At 50.0% G+C, this 15,327-nt stretch overlaps 2 protein-coding genes across 2 annotated transcripts; one reads left to right on the top strand and one right to left on the bottom strand.

The window, feature by feature from the left end:
- The first annotated feature begins 45 nt into the window (after window positions 1–45).
- On the top strand, window positions 46–1,964 carry RPS25 (ribosomal protein S25). Its single transcript, XM_079786968.1, has 5 exons — window positions 46–195; window positions 414–509; window positions 979–1,162; window positions 1,729–1,830; window positions 1,920–1,964. The coding sequence occupies exons 1-4, from the start codon at window positions 193–195 to the stop codon at window positions 1,821–1,823; spliced, it is 378 nt and encodes a 125-aa protein (XP_079643094.1). The 5' UTR covers window positions 46–192; the 3' UTR covers window positions 1,824–1,830; window positions 1,920–1,964.
- On the bottom strand, window positions 1,933–11,258 carry CENATAC (centrosomal AT-AC splicing factor). The gene is made up of 11 exons (XM_079786966.1): window positions 11,076–11,258; window positions 10,781–10,944; window positions 10,299–10,397; window positions 5,595–5,661; window positions 5,471–5,533; window positions 5,094–5,158; window positions 4,610–4,715; window positions 3,518–3,548; window positions 2,414–2,503; window positions 2,200–2,332; window positions 1,933–2,109 (listed from the first exon to the last, which is right to left on the bottom strand). The coding sequence occupies exons 1-11, from the start codon at window positions 11,193–11,195 to the stop codon at window positions 2,046–2,048; spliced, it is 1,002 nt and encodes a 333-aa protein (XP_079643092.1). The 5' UTR covers window positions 11,196–11,258; the 3' UTR covers window positions 1,933–2,045.
- Between the last annotated feature and the right edge of the window lie 4,069 nt (window positions 11,259–15,327).

The raw sequence follows: 15,327 nt of genomic DNA, 5'->3' as shown, positions 1-15,327 counted from the left end.
TCTGCTCGCTTCCGCTTCCGGCTCCAGCGAGGGGCGGGGCCTCGGGCGCCCTCCGCGGGCCCCGCCCCTTGCCCCTTGCCCCGGAAGCGCTTGCCGGCGGGGAAGGCTTCTGCCTTTGGTGGGGAGCGGCGCTTCCTCTCGGGCCGACATCTTGGCGAGGCAGCAGCGCGTCCCTGCTCTCCGAGTCCCGCGATGGTGAGTGCGGCGCTGCGGCCCGGACGCCGGCGGTGCTGTGTCCACGCGGTGGAGGCTCCGCGGGCGGGACCCCTGGGACTGCGGGCTGCAGCCTGGGGCGGGTGGCCCCGCTCACCACGTGCTCCGCTGGGGGCCGGGCCGGGCCGGGCCGGATCGGGCGCGGTAGGGGGGGTCTGGCCGCGCTAGGAGTCGGCGGTATCCACATTTTTCTTCAACAGCCGCCCAAGGACGACAAGAAGAAGAAAGATGCTGGGAAGTCGGCCAAGAAAGACAAAGACCCCGTGAACAAGTCGGGGGGCAAGGCCAAAAAGAAGGTAGGAGTGAGCCCCTCTAAGAGAAGGGCAACTGGGGCGCCGTCCCACATGGCCATAGTAAAAGTGACGTCTAGCGGATGGCTTTTAACATTGTGGGGTACAGAGGCAGACTATTAGAGCTCATGCGCCTATCGCCGTTCTCGCTTCTTCTCATTTCAAGAACGGTGTGGTGCCTGCTACTTGGAACTTCAAATGTGTTTGAAGACATTTGTTCTGGTGCCTCGCATGTAACATTATTCCAACCAGTCCGGCAGGACTCAACCCATATCCCAAAGTCTCAAAGCCTAATTTATGTGACGCCATTAAAGGTTACCAGGGTCTCGTACTTTATATCCTAATTATTTGAATCTTAATTTGTAGTTTCAGGCCCAGGAACCTCGTGCTGTCAGGAGCTTCTGATAGGGTTGTCTGGGAGCGCGAGGGGTTTCTGTCAGCAGCACTTACCCTTCCTTTTTGTTTTTGTGAGCAGAAGTGGTCCAAAGGCAAAGTTCGGGACAAGCTCAATAACCTGGTCTTGTTTGACAAAGCCACGTATGACAAGCTCTGTAAGGAAGTTCCCAACTACAAGCTGATCACCCCAGCTGTGGTCTCCGAGAGGCTGAAGATTCGCGGCTCCTTGGCCAGGGCAGCCCTTCAGGAGCTCCTTAGTAAAGGTGAGAGGGGGAATAATATTGCACTGGAGTGGTTTTGCACATTATTTTTAAAACTTATTTTTATTGATTTCAGAGAGGAAGGGAAAGGAGGAGATAGAAACATCAATGATGAGAATTGTTGATGGGCTGCCTCCTGCACACCCCACACTGGGGATGGAGCCCACAACCCAGGCATGTGCCCTGACCAGGAATCGAACCATGACCTCCTCGTTTATAGGTCGATGCTCAACCATAGCCACGATGGCCGTGCTGCACATTAAATTGTCATGACCGTTTTAGCCATCTTAAATGTTTTAACTGGAATTTGTAAAAAAGAATAGGCTTGGGCTAACCAGTGGTGGTTAGTAATACGATTATAATATGTCATTTTTGTGCTCTTAAGTGCTGTGAGGGTGGCCATCTTGAGCAGGTGGTGGGTCCCTCATTTACAAAGGGTAAGTAAAATTAGGCTGTCACCCAGAATGTAGGCATGTCTGTTACTGACGTCATGCTCAAATTCAGCATTTCTGTTTTGGAAAGAGGTATAACACACAGCACTGTGTGAAAGCCTTGCTCTTTCTCCTTAGGACTTATTAAACTCGTCTCGAAGCACAGAGCTCAAGTGATTTACACCAGAAACACCAAAGGTGGGGATGCCCCAGCTGCTGGAGAAGATGCATGAACAAGAGGTGAGCAAGAACCCAGGGGCTCCTGGTGCAGGAAGTATGCCTTCCCTTTATAAGGCCGTAGGCTGATGCTTTTTACTTTTTTTTTACAGATCTCACCAGCTGTACATTTTGAAAAATAAACCTTTATTAAATCAGTAAGTGGGTGTGTCTTTTTCCTAAGTGAGGCAGTCACAAAGGGTAGTGCAGGTGTGGGTTTGCTGGCGTGGCTTCTAGCCTTATGAAACCATTTTCTTTGACGGCTGTTTGTTCCTTGCTGCGGCTTCAGTTTTGAATTGATGCCTGAAAGGAAATGAAGGGTTAGCAGGACAAAAGGATGACATCTCCAAAGCGGGGAGGAGGGTGGGTGGGCTCCTGGCCCTGGACCCAAACCTGGATTGCCAGCGGCGCCCGTTGTTCCAGACCCGTCCGAAAGAGGGCAGCCAGCCTGCGCTGGTGCTGGAGCTGTGGTCAAAGTTGGCTCCAACTCTGTCTGGGGGGAGTTTCTTCAATTTCTGTTTTTCCTCTGTAACAATAAGGAAATGATTTTATGTGAGTAGGAAGATTTAAAGAGCCCCCACTGCCATTCTTGCTTTAGTTTACTCACTTTCTTTAAGAAATTCTTCATAGGAAGGGCCTATTGGTTGGTTCCCAGAGCTGTGTTCCTCATCTTGGGCCATCCAGGGCGGTGTGGCGCCTGGGAAAGACCTGTTAGTTACTTGGAGAGTTACCAGGCTGCATATGCCAACCATTCCTTTTTGTTGAGGACTGCTCCAGTGTGCATTTGTTGAGGCGGATTGTTTTCAGTTTGGGGCTACTATGACCATTTGTGTACAAGCCTTTCTTTACTCTTGGAATGGCTGGATCATAACGTATGTTTAAGGAATTGCTTGACTGTTTTCCAAAGTGGCTGTGCCGTTTTACATTGCACCAGCAATGAATAAGTTCTTTCAGTATGGGCCCAGTCTTCCACTTAGCCATTCTGAGGAACATCTTTGTATATGCCTTTATTGAGTTTTGAGTTCTTGATATATTCAGGATCCAAGCCCTTCATCAATTGGTTTTCTTTCTTTTTTCTTTTCCATTCTCATCCTGACCCCCTACCCTTTGGAAATCATCAGCTTGTTCTCTATATGGGTCTGTTTCTGTCTTGGTTTTTTTAGATTTCACATATATGGTATTTGTCTTTTTCTGACTTCATTCAGCATAATACTCCCTAGGTCCAAATGGCAAGCTTTCATTTTTTTTATTGCGGATACACACACAGATCGCATCTTTCTCCATTTATCTGTTGGGCACCTAGATTGCAGTTAGTGCTTTATCTTAATTAACCTTATTTCTCCTGGGGCACCGTTCCTGGTGCAATACCAGGCCGATGCGGAGTGAATGGAGCAAGTTCCTATTCCATCTCCCTGCTCCAAGAGGCCATCTGATATATTGTCCTCAGTTAAAGGATGTATCTATATTAAACTGGTCGAGAATAGATACTATGCCCTGGCAGGGTAGCTCAGTTGATTAGGCTGTGGATTCCCTCCTGGTTGGGGCACATATGATTCAACAAATGAATGCGTAAATAAGTGGAACAACAAATCGATGTTTCTCAAGAAAAACAAAAACACAGTTACTACACTTGATCTTAGCCAGAAGGCCAAGAAGACATTCGACTTTGCTTTTTTAAAAAGGTACCTCTTACAGTTGGAGAAACACTTACCTGAGTGGATGTTACCAACTCCTGGTGTGTCCTGCAGTTGGAAGTGGGAAAAAAAACAACCTAGATATAGAAAGCCAAGAGTAATAGGGTACTCACAGCTAGAGAAAGGGCAAACTAGGAGGTGGCTGGAGCCAATGCCACAGCTAGTTCTGTACCCCGTTGATGCTAAATCCTAAGAGCACGGGAAACCATTGAAAGTCCAGTCCTCAAGAGACTCGGTCTTCATAGAAAAGATGGGCCTGCTACATGCCAGGGAAAACCCTTTTCTCACAACATACATGTTGGGGAAGAGAACTAAGAAAGCACAAGTTACATTCACAGGCTTGTACATGGTACTTAAGAGATAACTTCAGATAAGCCTTCCAGGAAATGCGGCATTTGAGCTAAAACCTGAAGGGAGGTTAGTAACTAGGTCATGAGGAAAAGAAAGCATATTTAAGGCAATGCAACTGCATGCACACAAAGTGAAGAGCACAGTACAGCTGGAGTAAAGACTAAAAGGCCCAGCCGGCGTGGCTCAGAGGTTGAGCATTGACCTACGAACCAGGAGGTCACTGGTTTGATTCCCGCCCAGGGCACAAGCCTGGGTTGTGGGCTCCATCCCCAGTATGGGTTGTACAGGAGGCAGCCGATCGATGATTCTCTCTCATCATTGATATTTCTATCTGTCCCTCTCCCTTCCTCTCTGAAATTAAAAAAAAAGACTAGAGACAGCAGGGGGGAGGGGTAGGAACTGTTTCAAGAGATCAATGTACTGAGGCACACGGACATACTTGATGTGGAAGATGGAGGGGAGAGGATCTGCATCTAAGCCTATTGGAAATACAGGAGGGGGGTTAATTACAGATGCCGTGGGACACCTAGGGACCAATGGCTTCTCCAGATGATACAGGTTGGGTGTTGGCACTCCTAAGGGGTAGTGGGGGCAACAGGTATGGAGGGAGGGTGAGAAACACACCTGAAAACCCTATACTACAAAACTGGCAAGAAAACCCTGCAGCGAAGACAAGACTGGGTAGGAAACCTGGGAAAGATGGGTGTCTTGGGAGCCGAGGGGCATTTGTGCGTTCCTGGCTGGCTTGTCCATTGTACCTGATGACCAATGAATGTCAGACGTTGTCCTGTCTCCATCCAGTCAAGCTCTGGGGCAGGGGGCAGGTCCAAGTATGAGGGCCACTGTGAGGTGGAGGCTACTTGACTGAAAAAGACAAACAGGAGCCAGGCTGGCAAACGAGGTCCTTGATCCATGAGGACGGCAAAGATGCGATTTGTTCCCACATCCCAGCCAAAAGTTACAGAATGCAGCCTAGCTGGTTTGGCTCAGTGGATAGAGCGTTGGCCTGCAGACTGAAGGGTCCCAGGTTCAATTCCAATCAAGGGCACATGCCCGGGTTGCGGGCTTGATCCCCAGAAGGGGGTGTGCAGGAGGCAGCCAATCACTGATTCTCTTTCATCATTGATGTTTCTACCTCTTTCTCCCTCTCCCTCTCAGAAATCAATAAAAATATATTAGAAAAAAAAGTTACAGAATGCTCTAGCAGGTCAAACTCAACTCGCGATTCCCCTCCAATCTTACCTGGTTGTCCCTTTCCAGCTTCCAGGTGCCGAAGAGCCCTCTTCTGGGTCTGGCACTGCCTGAGACTGAGTTTGATTCAGGAAAAATAAATGTGTCTAGGATGCTTAAGAGTCTACCTAGGCCGTGCTCCCACCCTCCAGAAGGAAACAAATTGGCATATGGAGGGTACTGCCCATCTTGCAGCACCCCCCGCCTCCCAGCCCTGCCCACATCTCCACTGATAAGGCCTTCCCCTAGCGGACAGGTAAGGGAATTCAGGCAGAGCAGGTGAAGCTTGGAGTCCATGAGTTTTAGAGCTGATGGTGAAATGCTGGACCTGGGAGAAGCAGGGATCAGTGGATTTGGATACTGCTCTGGCTTCTCCGAGGGAAACCAACCTCTAAGACGGACCGAACCACCTCCTGCCGGCTCTGCTCCACCGCTCGGATATGAGCTGCCATCTGTGGAAGAGAGGCTGCTTAGATGGGTACAAGAGCATGGGGCCGGGTCCCTGTGACTTACCTCTTTGACCACCTCGTCCTCTTTTTCCTCATAGGAATCCAAACCTTTCACCATGGATTTCTTGAATCTAAAAAGAAAAAGGGCAAGTCAGCCCAGAACCTCAGGCCCTGCCAATTGTGAAAAGATCTTCAGTAGATAATTTTTTCTTTTAAGTTTTTAGTAATTTCAAACTCACAAAATAGTACAATGAACACCTGTGTACTTCTCATCCAGACGCACTAACATTTTTTCATACTGGCTCCACTTCTCTTTTATACACACATTTCCTTTTTGCCAAAACAAAAATGGATTTTAGACATCACAAGACAACTCTAAATACTTCAGCATGCATCTCCTGAGAGCATCTATGGAACCATGAAACCATGACCACATTTATGAAAGTCAATTACTCTTTAATATTCAAATTATCCCATACTAGAGGCCCGGTGCATGAAATTCGTGGTGGTGGTTGTGGGGGGTCCCCTCAGCCCAGGCTGCACCCTCTCCAATCTGGGACCCCTTGAGGGATGTCTGACTGCCCGTTTAGGCCCGATCCCAGGATGTCAGTCAGGACATCCCTCTCACAGGACATCTCTCTCACAATCCAGAACTGCTGGCTCCCAACTGTTCACCTGCCTGCCTGATTGCCCCTAACCGCTTCTGCCTGCCAGCCTGATTGACGCCTAACTGCTCCCCTGCTGGCCCGATTGCCCCTAACTTCCCTCCCCTGCAGGCCTGGTCCCCCCCCAACTGCCCTCCCCTGCTGACCTGGTCACCCCTTACTGCCCTCCCCTGCCAGCCTGGTCACCCCTAACTGCTCTCCCCTGCTGGCCTGGTCACCCCTAACTGCTCTCCCCTGCTGGCCTGGTCCCCCCCCAACTGTCCTCTCCTGCAGGCCTGGTCACCCCCAACTGCCCTCCCCTGCTGGCCTGATTGCCCACAACTGCCCTCCCCTGCTGGCCATCTTGTGTCCACATGGGGTGGCCATCTTGTGTGTTGGAGTGATGGTCAATTTGCATATTACTCTTATTAGATAGGATGTGGCTATTGAGACCCTCTTCAAACCAGCTCTTGTCCTCTGCACCACTCCTTGGGCTCACTGTGTACTTTCCCTGCTCCAGCCTGAAATCAACTGTTCTCCAATGAGATCTGCTTTCTTGCAGTAGAAAGTCACATTTAGAAACAGAGCTGAGTGTTAGTAAAGTTATTGCTCCACAGGTGCACGTATAGCTCTTTCAGAGGACAGAGCTTTCATTTCCTTAAATAAAAATTCATACTGATCTCAACCAAATCCCTCCATTCCTACTTGTCTCTTCCTTCTGCCATACTGAAATCTCTGGTTCCTCACAACATCAATAGACAGTTTACTGTTGAACAACGTGGGGGGTTAGGGCACCAACTCCTGCACAGCTGAAATCCAGGTATGACTACAGTTGGCCCTCAGCATACACACTCGCAACTGGGGAGTTGGCTCTTGAACAACATGGGATTGATCTGCGCTGGCCCGTTGAAAAACATGTATAAGTGGACCCATGCAGTCCAAACCCATGTTGTTCAAGGGTAAACTGTCCAACACACACAAAAGTATCAGAACACCAATATCACCATTAACAGTGAAACTACTAAGCACAGCTCAAGATTTCTTTTCAATTCTTTAGTCCTTAGAAAATACCCCTTTAAGATGTACAGTCAGAATGTTGTGTACAAAAGTTACTTGAGCCCTAGCTGGTTTGGCTCAGTGGATAGAGCTCTGGCTTGTGGACTGAAGGGTCCCAGGTTCAATTCCACGCAAGGGCACATGCCCAGGTTGTGGGCTCAATCAGTAGGGGGTGTGCGGGAGGCAGCCAATCAATGATTCTCTCGCATCATTGATGTTTCTATCTCTCTCTCCCTCTCCCTTTTTCTCTGAAATCAATAAAAATATATTTTAAAAGAAGTTACTTGAATTCTTATTCTTTTGTGATTGTTATCAACTTGACTTATAATTAGGGAAAATTGTCTTTGCAATCAATTTTAGGATCTGTTTTCTAACAACAACAAAAAATGTTTTTAAATCCTCACCCAAGGATATTTTTTCCATTGATTTCTAGAGTGGAAGGGAGGGAGGAGGGAGAGAAAAACATCAATGTGAGAGACACATCAACTGACTTCCCCCCAACATACCCCAACTGGGGCTCAAGAACATGCAACCAAGGTACATGCCCTTGGCCAAAAATCAAACCTGTGACTCTGGTGTGCAGGCCAACACTCTAACCACTGGGCAAACAGGGCTCTAACTGAAATTTTAATTGGTGGGGGAACAGCTCTCCCAGTGCCCTGGCAGCCCTGCACGTAGCTGCACAGGCAAAGCCTTGAACCGCAGTTTGTCGGTCTTGGCTGAATGCCTGTGTGATCCCAGAACACAAGAGGACAGGAGGCCTGGAAGGCACTGAGGCCATGTCCTACCCTCTCTTCCCTGGGAGGCTGCCATGAGACAGTTTCTCATCAACCCCCAGGTTCTGATGAGGTTGGGCTTTCTGTCCCGTCCGCGCAGAGCAGAGCTGCGACCTGAGAACCATGCAGCTGCAGCTTCAGCCGACTCCTGGCTCCCAGCCACTCCCCCGATTCATGCTGAGGTCCCCCGGCCCTTTCTGTTTCAGTGCAGTCCTTTCTGGCACGCTGGACAAGGACCTGGGAGGCTGGCACTTTGGGCTTACTCTCTTTGCTGACTAGGTAAGGAATAAACTGTCTAAACCTAAAAGTGGCTCATTTTATCATTACTGGTCAGTCAGGCTCGGCCTTGTCTGGTCTTATGTGTGGTCTTAAAATGTGTAAAATTCGCCCTAGCTGGTTTGGCTCAGTGGATAGAGCGTCGGCCTGCAGACTGAAGGGTCCCAGGTTCGATTCCAGTTAAAGGCATGTACTGGGTTGCGGGCTTGATCCCCAGTAGGGGGCGTGCAGGAGGCAGCCGATCAATGATTCTCTTTCATCACTGATGTTTCTATCTCTCCCTCTACCTTCCTCTCTGAAATCAATAAAAATATTTTTTTTAATATATTTTATTGATTTTTTACAGAGAGGAAGGGAGAGGGATAGAGAGTTAGAAACATCGATGAGAGAGAATCATCAATCAGCTGCCTCTTGCACACCCCCTACTGGGGATGTGCCCGCAACCAAGGTACATGCCCTTGACCGGAATCGAACCTGGGACCTTCAGTCCGCAGGCCGACGCTCTATCCACTGAGCCAAACCGGTTTCGGCAATAAAAATATTTTTTTAAAAAATGTGTAAAATTAGCCCTGGCTGGTGTGGTACGGTGATTGGAGCATCAGCCCATGCACTGGAGTTGCAGGTTGGATTCCCAGTCAAGGGCATGTGCCTGGGTTGGGGGTTCACTCCCTGCCCTCTGGTGGAGCGCGTGCGGGAGGCAACAGTTGATGTGCCATCCATGTTTCTCTCTCCCTTCCTCCCACTCTCTTTGAAAAGCAATGCAAAAAATATCCTCAAGTAAGGATTAACAACAACAAAATTTATACAGCTAAAAGTCAAAACTATCCTCCTATATAATAAAAGCCCAGCAGCTGAATGGCAGAATGACCAGAACGACCAGTTGCTATGACATACACTGACCACCAGGGGGCAGAGGCTTAACGCAAGAGTTGCCCCCTGGTGGTCAGTGTGCTCCCATAGCTGGTCGATCCCCACAGGCCATGCCCCCCACCAGTGCATGAATCCCATGCACCAGGCCTCTAGTATTTTCATAAATTCCAAGAGTCTGTCCTCATAATTCTCAATCATAAACTTTTCTGATTAACTATCCTTTAGTCACCCACCCAAACCCTTTGTGGCTGGGTCAGGTAATGAGACGTGAGTGCTTTTTGGCCTCAGATTCCCATCTCCTAATCGGAGCCACAGGTTCGTGAAGGCAGGTAGTGGGATTTAAGCATTTCTTTTTTCTTTTTTTAAAGTGTTGGGTCTTTATTTATTGATTGATTGATTTCAGAGAGGAAGGGAGAGGGAGAGGGAGAGAGAGAGATAGAAACATCAATGATGAGAGAGAATCATTGATTGGCTGCCTCCTGCACATCCCCTACTGGGGATCGAGCCGGAAACCTGGGCATGTGCTCTTGACTGGAATTGAACCCGGGACCCTTCAGGCCGACACTCTATCCACTGAGCCAAACCAGCTAGGGCGGATTGAAGCATTTCTTATCATTCCCTCATTACTCCCCACACTGAGAAGAACGGAATAATAGACACTAGACCCCATGAGCTTCTCTGTGACGGCTCCACGTCCACAATCTGAATATGGTCCCGATGCGAGTGGTGTCCTGGGGCTGCCTGTCCCTCCCTGGAGGCAGCCAGGCTCACACCCCTCTGGGCTGGCCAGCTTCCTGCACCTCCGCTTCTAAGGGCCCTCCAGAGGCCAGAGCGTCTAAAACTATTGCAAGTGGGTGCTGGGTGGGCACTGTGCATTCACTGTGCCACACTTCATTGATTAGTCAACCTTTACTGCCTATTGCTCTCTATTTGCTAAATCCCATTTGTCAATCCCATCCCCAACTAGATTATAAACCTCTCAAAGACTCTTGTCCAATACAGTACCTAGAGTAATGAGTCCTATGAAGACAATAGACACTTGTAAATTCTTTACAAAACTTTCCACCTAAGAGGAAGCTCTAGTACTTGACACAGACCCAGAGAATTCACATTCTGCCACTTCGTCCTTCATAAGCAGCGACTTACTGTGCATAATCCTGAGGGGAGATGAGAAACTTCTCTTTCATCTGAAACTCAGCCTTGTTCTCCCACCAGAATCGGTTTGTTGCTTTCTTATGCTCTGGGCTGAGAATAGAGAATATGGATGATCTCAGTGATAGATTATAGACTATCGATCAGGTATTAGCCAGGTACTAGATAAGTAATGCCAGCTGACATCTGGGTTTCTGCCTCTGGGCAAGGCTGGCAGAGAATCAGTCACCAGTCTCTTCCAGATGTCCAGTCTCCATCCTCAACCACAATGCGAGAGCCTGAGGAGGTGGCCTCGAGCTGGCTGCCCTGCTGGCTTTCCCAGTGAGACCACCCACACCGCTGGGATCGTGGCAGTCCAAAGCCCTCCTATCCCTTAGGGCAGGCAACCTCTACAGGGTGGCCATCCATCCCCCTGGCCAGACCCTCCCTCGCACGTGTGCAGGCGGACAGGCCCGAGGCCCCCGGCCGGCCCTCACCTGGCCAGGTGCTCCAGCAGCCCCCCGTGCAGCACCGTCAGGTTCCCGTGGCTGAGGTGTGTGCGCACCTCGCAGCCGCAGCACAGGCACCAGCAGCGCCGCTCGTGCTCCGGGACGTACCGCTCCACCTGCGCCGAGCGGACGGCCTTGCGGGCGGCCTCCACCTGAGGGAGAGGCGGGATGACCGGAGGAGGCCAAGTGGGAGCCAGGGTGGGGCACCCGAGCGAGCCCCGCCCCCCCATCCCATCGGGTCCTCACTGGTCTGCCCGCCCGTCCCCAAGCCGCCCGCCCGCACCTGGGGCAGGAGCCGGTCCAAAGCCGCCTGCAGCTGCCGCCGGTGCTTGCGGCTGTAGACGTGCCCGCGGCCGCAGAAGAAGGTCTGGCGGCACAGAGAGCAGCGCTGCGCCGGAGCCATCGCCGGGCGGGGGGGAGCGCTGCGCCGCGGGTCCTACGCAACCCGTGACCCCTCACCCCTGGGGGCGGGGCCGGCCCGTCTGCGGCTGCGCGGACCCTCCCCCCGACTCCCTCCGCTCATGCGCTGTGGGCGTCAACAGCCGTGGTGCTGCCCCGCCGGAAAGGGGCCGGAAGGAGCCACAAAGGGCGGGAAAAGGGGTGGGCCGGGCGGGTGCGCGGAAGGAGAGCCCGCCAGCAGGTGGCACTGCGGGGCCGAAAACCACACACACACGTCGGGGACCCTATTGGACCTTAGCTAGTCATGCGTAGGGGGCTCACTGGGGCCCAGAGCTTTACATGACTTCCTCAGTAACCCTCACAATAACCCTATATGGCGTGCTATTGGTTTTTAGAATGCTTTATTTATTTACTAGAGGCCCAGTGCACGAAATTCATGCACAGGGGTGGTGTGTGTGTGTGGTGTGTACCTCAGCTCAGCCTGCGTCCTCTCGCAATCCAGGACCCCTTGGGGATGTTGGGCCTAAACCGGCAGTCGGACATCCCTCTCGCAATCCGGGATGCTGCATGCACCAGTGACGATACTTTTCATACAGGTGAAAGGCATCTTGCTGTTGTGTGGGCAGCCACATTTTCTTGCCCTGATTATAAAAAGTAGAACATAACATGACCCTTCTGAGGCAGTAGTGCCATCTTCCCCATCTTATGGGTGGAAAAACTGAAGTAGAGAGAAGTTAAGTAATTGGCTTTGTCACACAGTTATAAGTGCCAGAATCAGGGCTGACCACAAAATGTGCAAGCCATTGTCCATGCATGTCATCGCTGCATCATCCTGTTTTTTCAGTGTTAGAGTAGCCTTGCCAGGTTTTAATTTTTAAATCTAAGAGACTGTTCCCAATGTATAGGGAAGGGTCCCTAGGCCTGGCAGGTGATCAGGGCCATCTGTGGGGCGACCGGTGGCAGGGTGATCGGGAGGGGAAAGGGGGGGTGACCCGCTGGCACCTGCCTTGGCTGGTGGCCTGGCGCTGCCCACTGGCAGGCCCTGCCTCCCCACCACAGCCACCGGTCACCTCCCTCTGGGTGTTGGGGGGCAGACACTCAAGCAGGGGCAGCTCCTGCATTGAGCATCTGCCTCCTGTGGTCAGTGCATGTCATAGCGACCGGTCGGTCTGCTGGTCATTCTGCCGTTCAGTCCATTTGCATATTAGGGTTTTGTTATATAGGATTTGAGAGAGAGAGAGAGAGAGGGAGAGACAAATTGGTTGATTCTTTTTTTTTAAATATATTTTATTGATTTTTTACAGAGAGGAAGGGAGAGGGATAGAGAACTAGAAACATCGATGAGAGAGAATCATCGACCAGCTGCCTCCTGCACACCCCCTACCAGGGATGTGCCCGCAGCCAATGTACATGCCCTTGACTGGAATCGAACCTGGGACCTTTCAGTCCGCAGACCGACGCTCTATCCATTGAGCCAAACCGGTTTCGGCCAAATTGGTTGATTCTTGAGTGTGCCCTGACTGGAGATCAACACTCGACCAACTGAACTACCAGTCAGGGCTGCGTATACTATTGTTATGGGCATTTTACAGGCAAGAACACTGAGGCCGGGGGAGGAAGGACTGTGTAAGGTTGCAGAGGTGCTAAGCAGGGGAGGCCGCACCTTGGGCCCGTGCTCTTGAGCACCGCAGACTATGAGGAGCACAAGCTAAGGGCGGCCATCACCTAAGACCTGATCACAGCCATGCCCAGAGGGTGTATGAGCATCGCTCCTGTGAAGCGGAAAAGGGGAAACTGTAAAGGGTACACAATCATTCCTGAGGGTGAGCAGAATTTTCAACCTGTACCAGTGTCAGTCTAGTGGAATTTTTATTCATTCTTTGCAAACCCTTCACTGAGCATCAGCGGCCATCCTGCCTGTCCTGCTCCTAAGCCCTAGGCTGGGCCGAAGGTGAGCTGCTTCTTTACAAGGCTGAAGTCCTCAGGTCCTGACCTCCACCCAGAGTTCCGCGACAGAAGCCTGGGGTAGTGCAGACCTTACCTAAAGGATGAGCAGACAGACGCGGCCCAGAGTCTCAGATCCCTTAGATTTGTTAGGAGTACGGAGCATTCACCTGGTGGCTACAATGTCTGTAGGTATATACACAGTCAACTTTACATAATTCAGGCCCAGAAAGTACCAGCCTCCTCTTCAGATTTTGAATTCTGTTGAAGCTTCCCTTTAGCCTCTGCCAGATTCGATCCATTTTGATGACCCTTGCAACACTCAATTCCTTGACCTCCCGTCATTCCCCTGACAGGCTCAATCCTGGGCCTTGTTCACCCAAAATTGTTCCTTCTTCCAAAAAAGAAAATAAACAAACAAACAAAATTGTTCCTTCTCTGAATCCAAACTCGGAAGTTCTGCTTTGACCAACATCTTCCATCTTCCCATATAACCTTACCTTCCAGCTGGTCTTTTACCTCCAGGAAGACTCCCTTTCTAGAAGTGACTCACCCATTCACTCAGAGAATTAATTGTTCAGCATCTACCAGCTGCCAGATGCTTTGCTCTAGGCCAGTGGTTTTCAAAGTGTGACCAGCCAGATCAGCATCTGAGAGCATTGTTAGAAATGCAAATTTTTGCCCAGCCAGAGTGGCTCAAGAGGTCACGGTTCCATTCCCCGTCAAGACACATACCTGGGTTGCAGGCTTGATCCCCAGTGTGGGGCATGCAGAAGGCAGCCAATCAGAGAGAGAGAAACATCAATGTGAGAGAGACACATCAATTGGTTGCCTTCTGCACGTGCCTCGACCAGGGGCCGGAATGGAGCCTGTAACCATGGTACATGCCCTTGACCAGAATCGAACCTGGGACCCTTCAGTCCATAGGCCAACGCTCTAACCATTGAGCCAAACAGGCTAGGGCAATCCTTGTGTTCTTGCAGTAGGTAAAGATTTCTTAGCTACTACTCCAAAAGAATGAACCATAAAAGAAAAATAACGGGTAAATTGGGACTTTATCAAAACTAAAAAAAAACACAACGCAAACTTTTCTTAGACACTGTTAAAAGGTAAAAACCAAGTCACAGACTGGGAGAAAGTATTTTGAAAATTATATATCTGACAGATAGGCTTGTGTCCAGAATCTATAAAGAACTTTCAAAACTCAATTATAAAAAATAAACCCAATACCAAAAAAAAAAAAGGCAGCCAACCAAAATGATTCTCTCTCATCATTGATATTTCTATTGCTTTCTCCCTCTCCCTTCCTCTCTGAAACCAATAAAAATATATTTTTTTAAAAAGAGAGAGAAATGCAAATTCTTGGGCCCCACCCCAGATCTGAATCAGAAGTCTGGTGTGGGGCCCGCCGTCTTTGGCGTAATGAGCCCTTCGTGTGATCCTGACGCTCAGTCGCGTTTAAGGACAGTGGGTTAGGTCTTAGGTCCTCTTGACTTTGCTTTCCACATTGAATGTTAGAGATCTTTCCACCACACTCTCTGGCAAACTGTCACTCGCTTGACTTTCCAAGACCTCTCATTCTGTCCCACCACAGCTATGGAGCAAACGGAGAGTGGAAAGGGCACAGGCGAGAACAGAGCCACCGCCATCTAGTAATTACTCACCTACCAACTATCCATGAGAGGTTCTCTTACAGACCCTGGGAACCGGAGGAGGAAACAAGGCTGTGGGAAGATAAGATGCCTCTGTGGGTTTATTACTCAGAAAAGAAATACATTTTGTGAATAGATCAAGGACAGGACACGCTTATTTAAAAAAAAAAAAAAAAAAAAGGTCTGTTTTCAGCCCGGCTGGCGTGGCTAAGTGGTTGAGCATCGACCTATGAACCAGGAGGTCATGGTTCGATTCCCAGTCAGGGCACATGCCCGTGTTGTGAGCTCAATCCCCTTTGGTCCGAAGGTCCATGCTCTGTCCACTGAGCCAAACTGGCCAGGGCAATAAAAATTCTTTAAAACAAAGAGAAAAGCTTTTCAAGTGCAGAAACCTGCCTTGTGATGTCTGACTCCCTAGAACTAATATAAAGTGATCTTCTATACATGTTTGTCGAATTAAGTTAAAACCATCAAAACTTGAGGCACCTGGGGTTACGATGCCTCTGAGGTGGGAATCTGAGCAAGGAAAGAGCCTACGAA

Source organism: Cnephaeus nilssonii (genome assembly GCF_951640355.1).
Source record: "Cnephaeus nilssonii genome assembly, chromosome: 13".
Taxonomy (NCBI): Eukaryota; Metazoa; Chordata; class Mammalia; order Chiroptera; family Vespertilionidae; genus Cnephaeus; species Cnephaeus nilssonii.
Note: the sequence above shows the minus strand (reverse complement) of the source record. Positions and strands in the feature narration are given on the sequence as shown.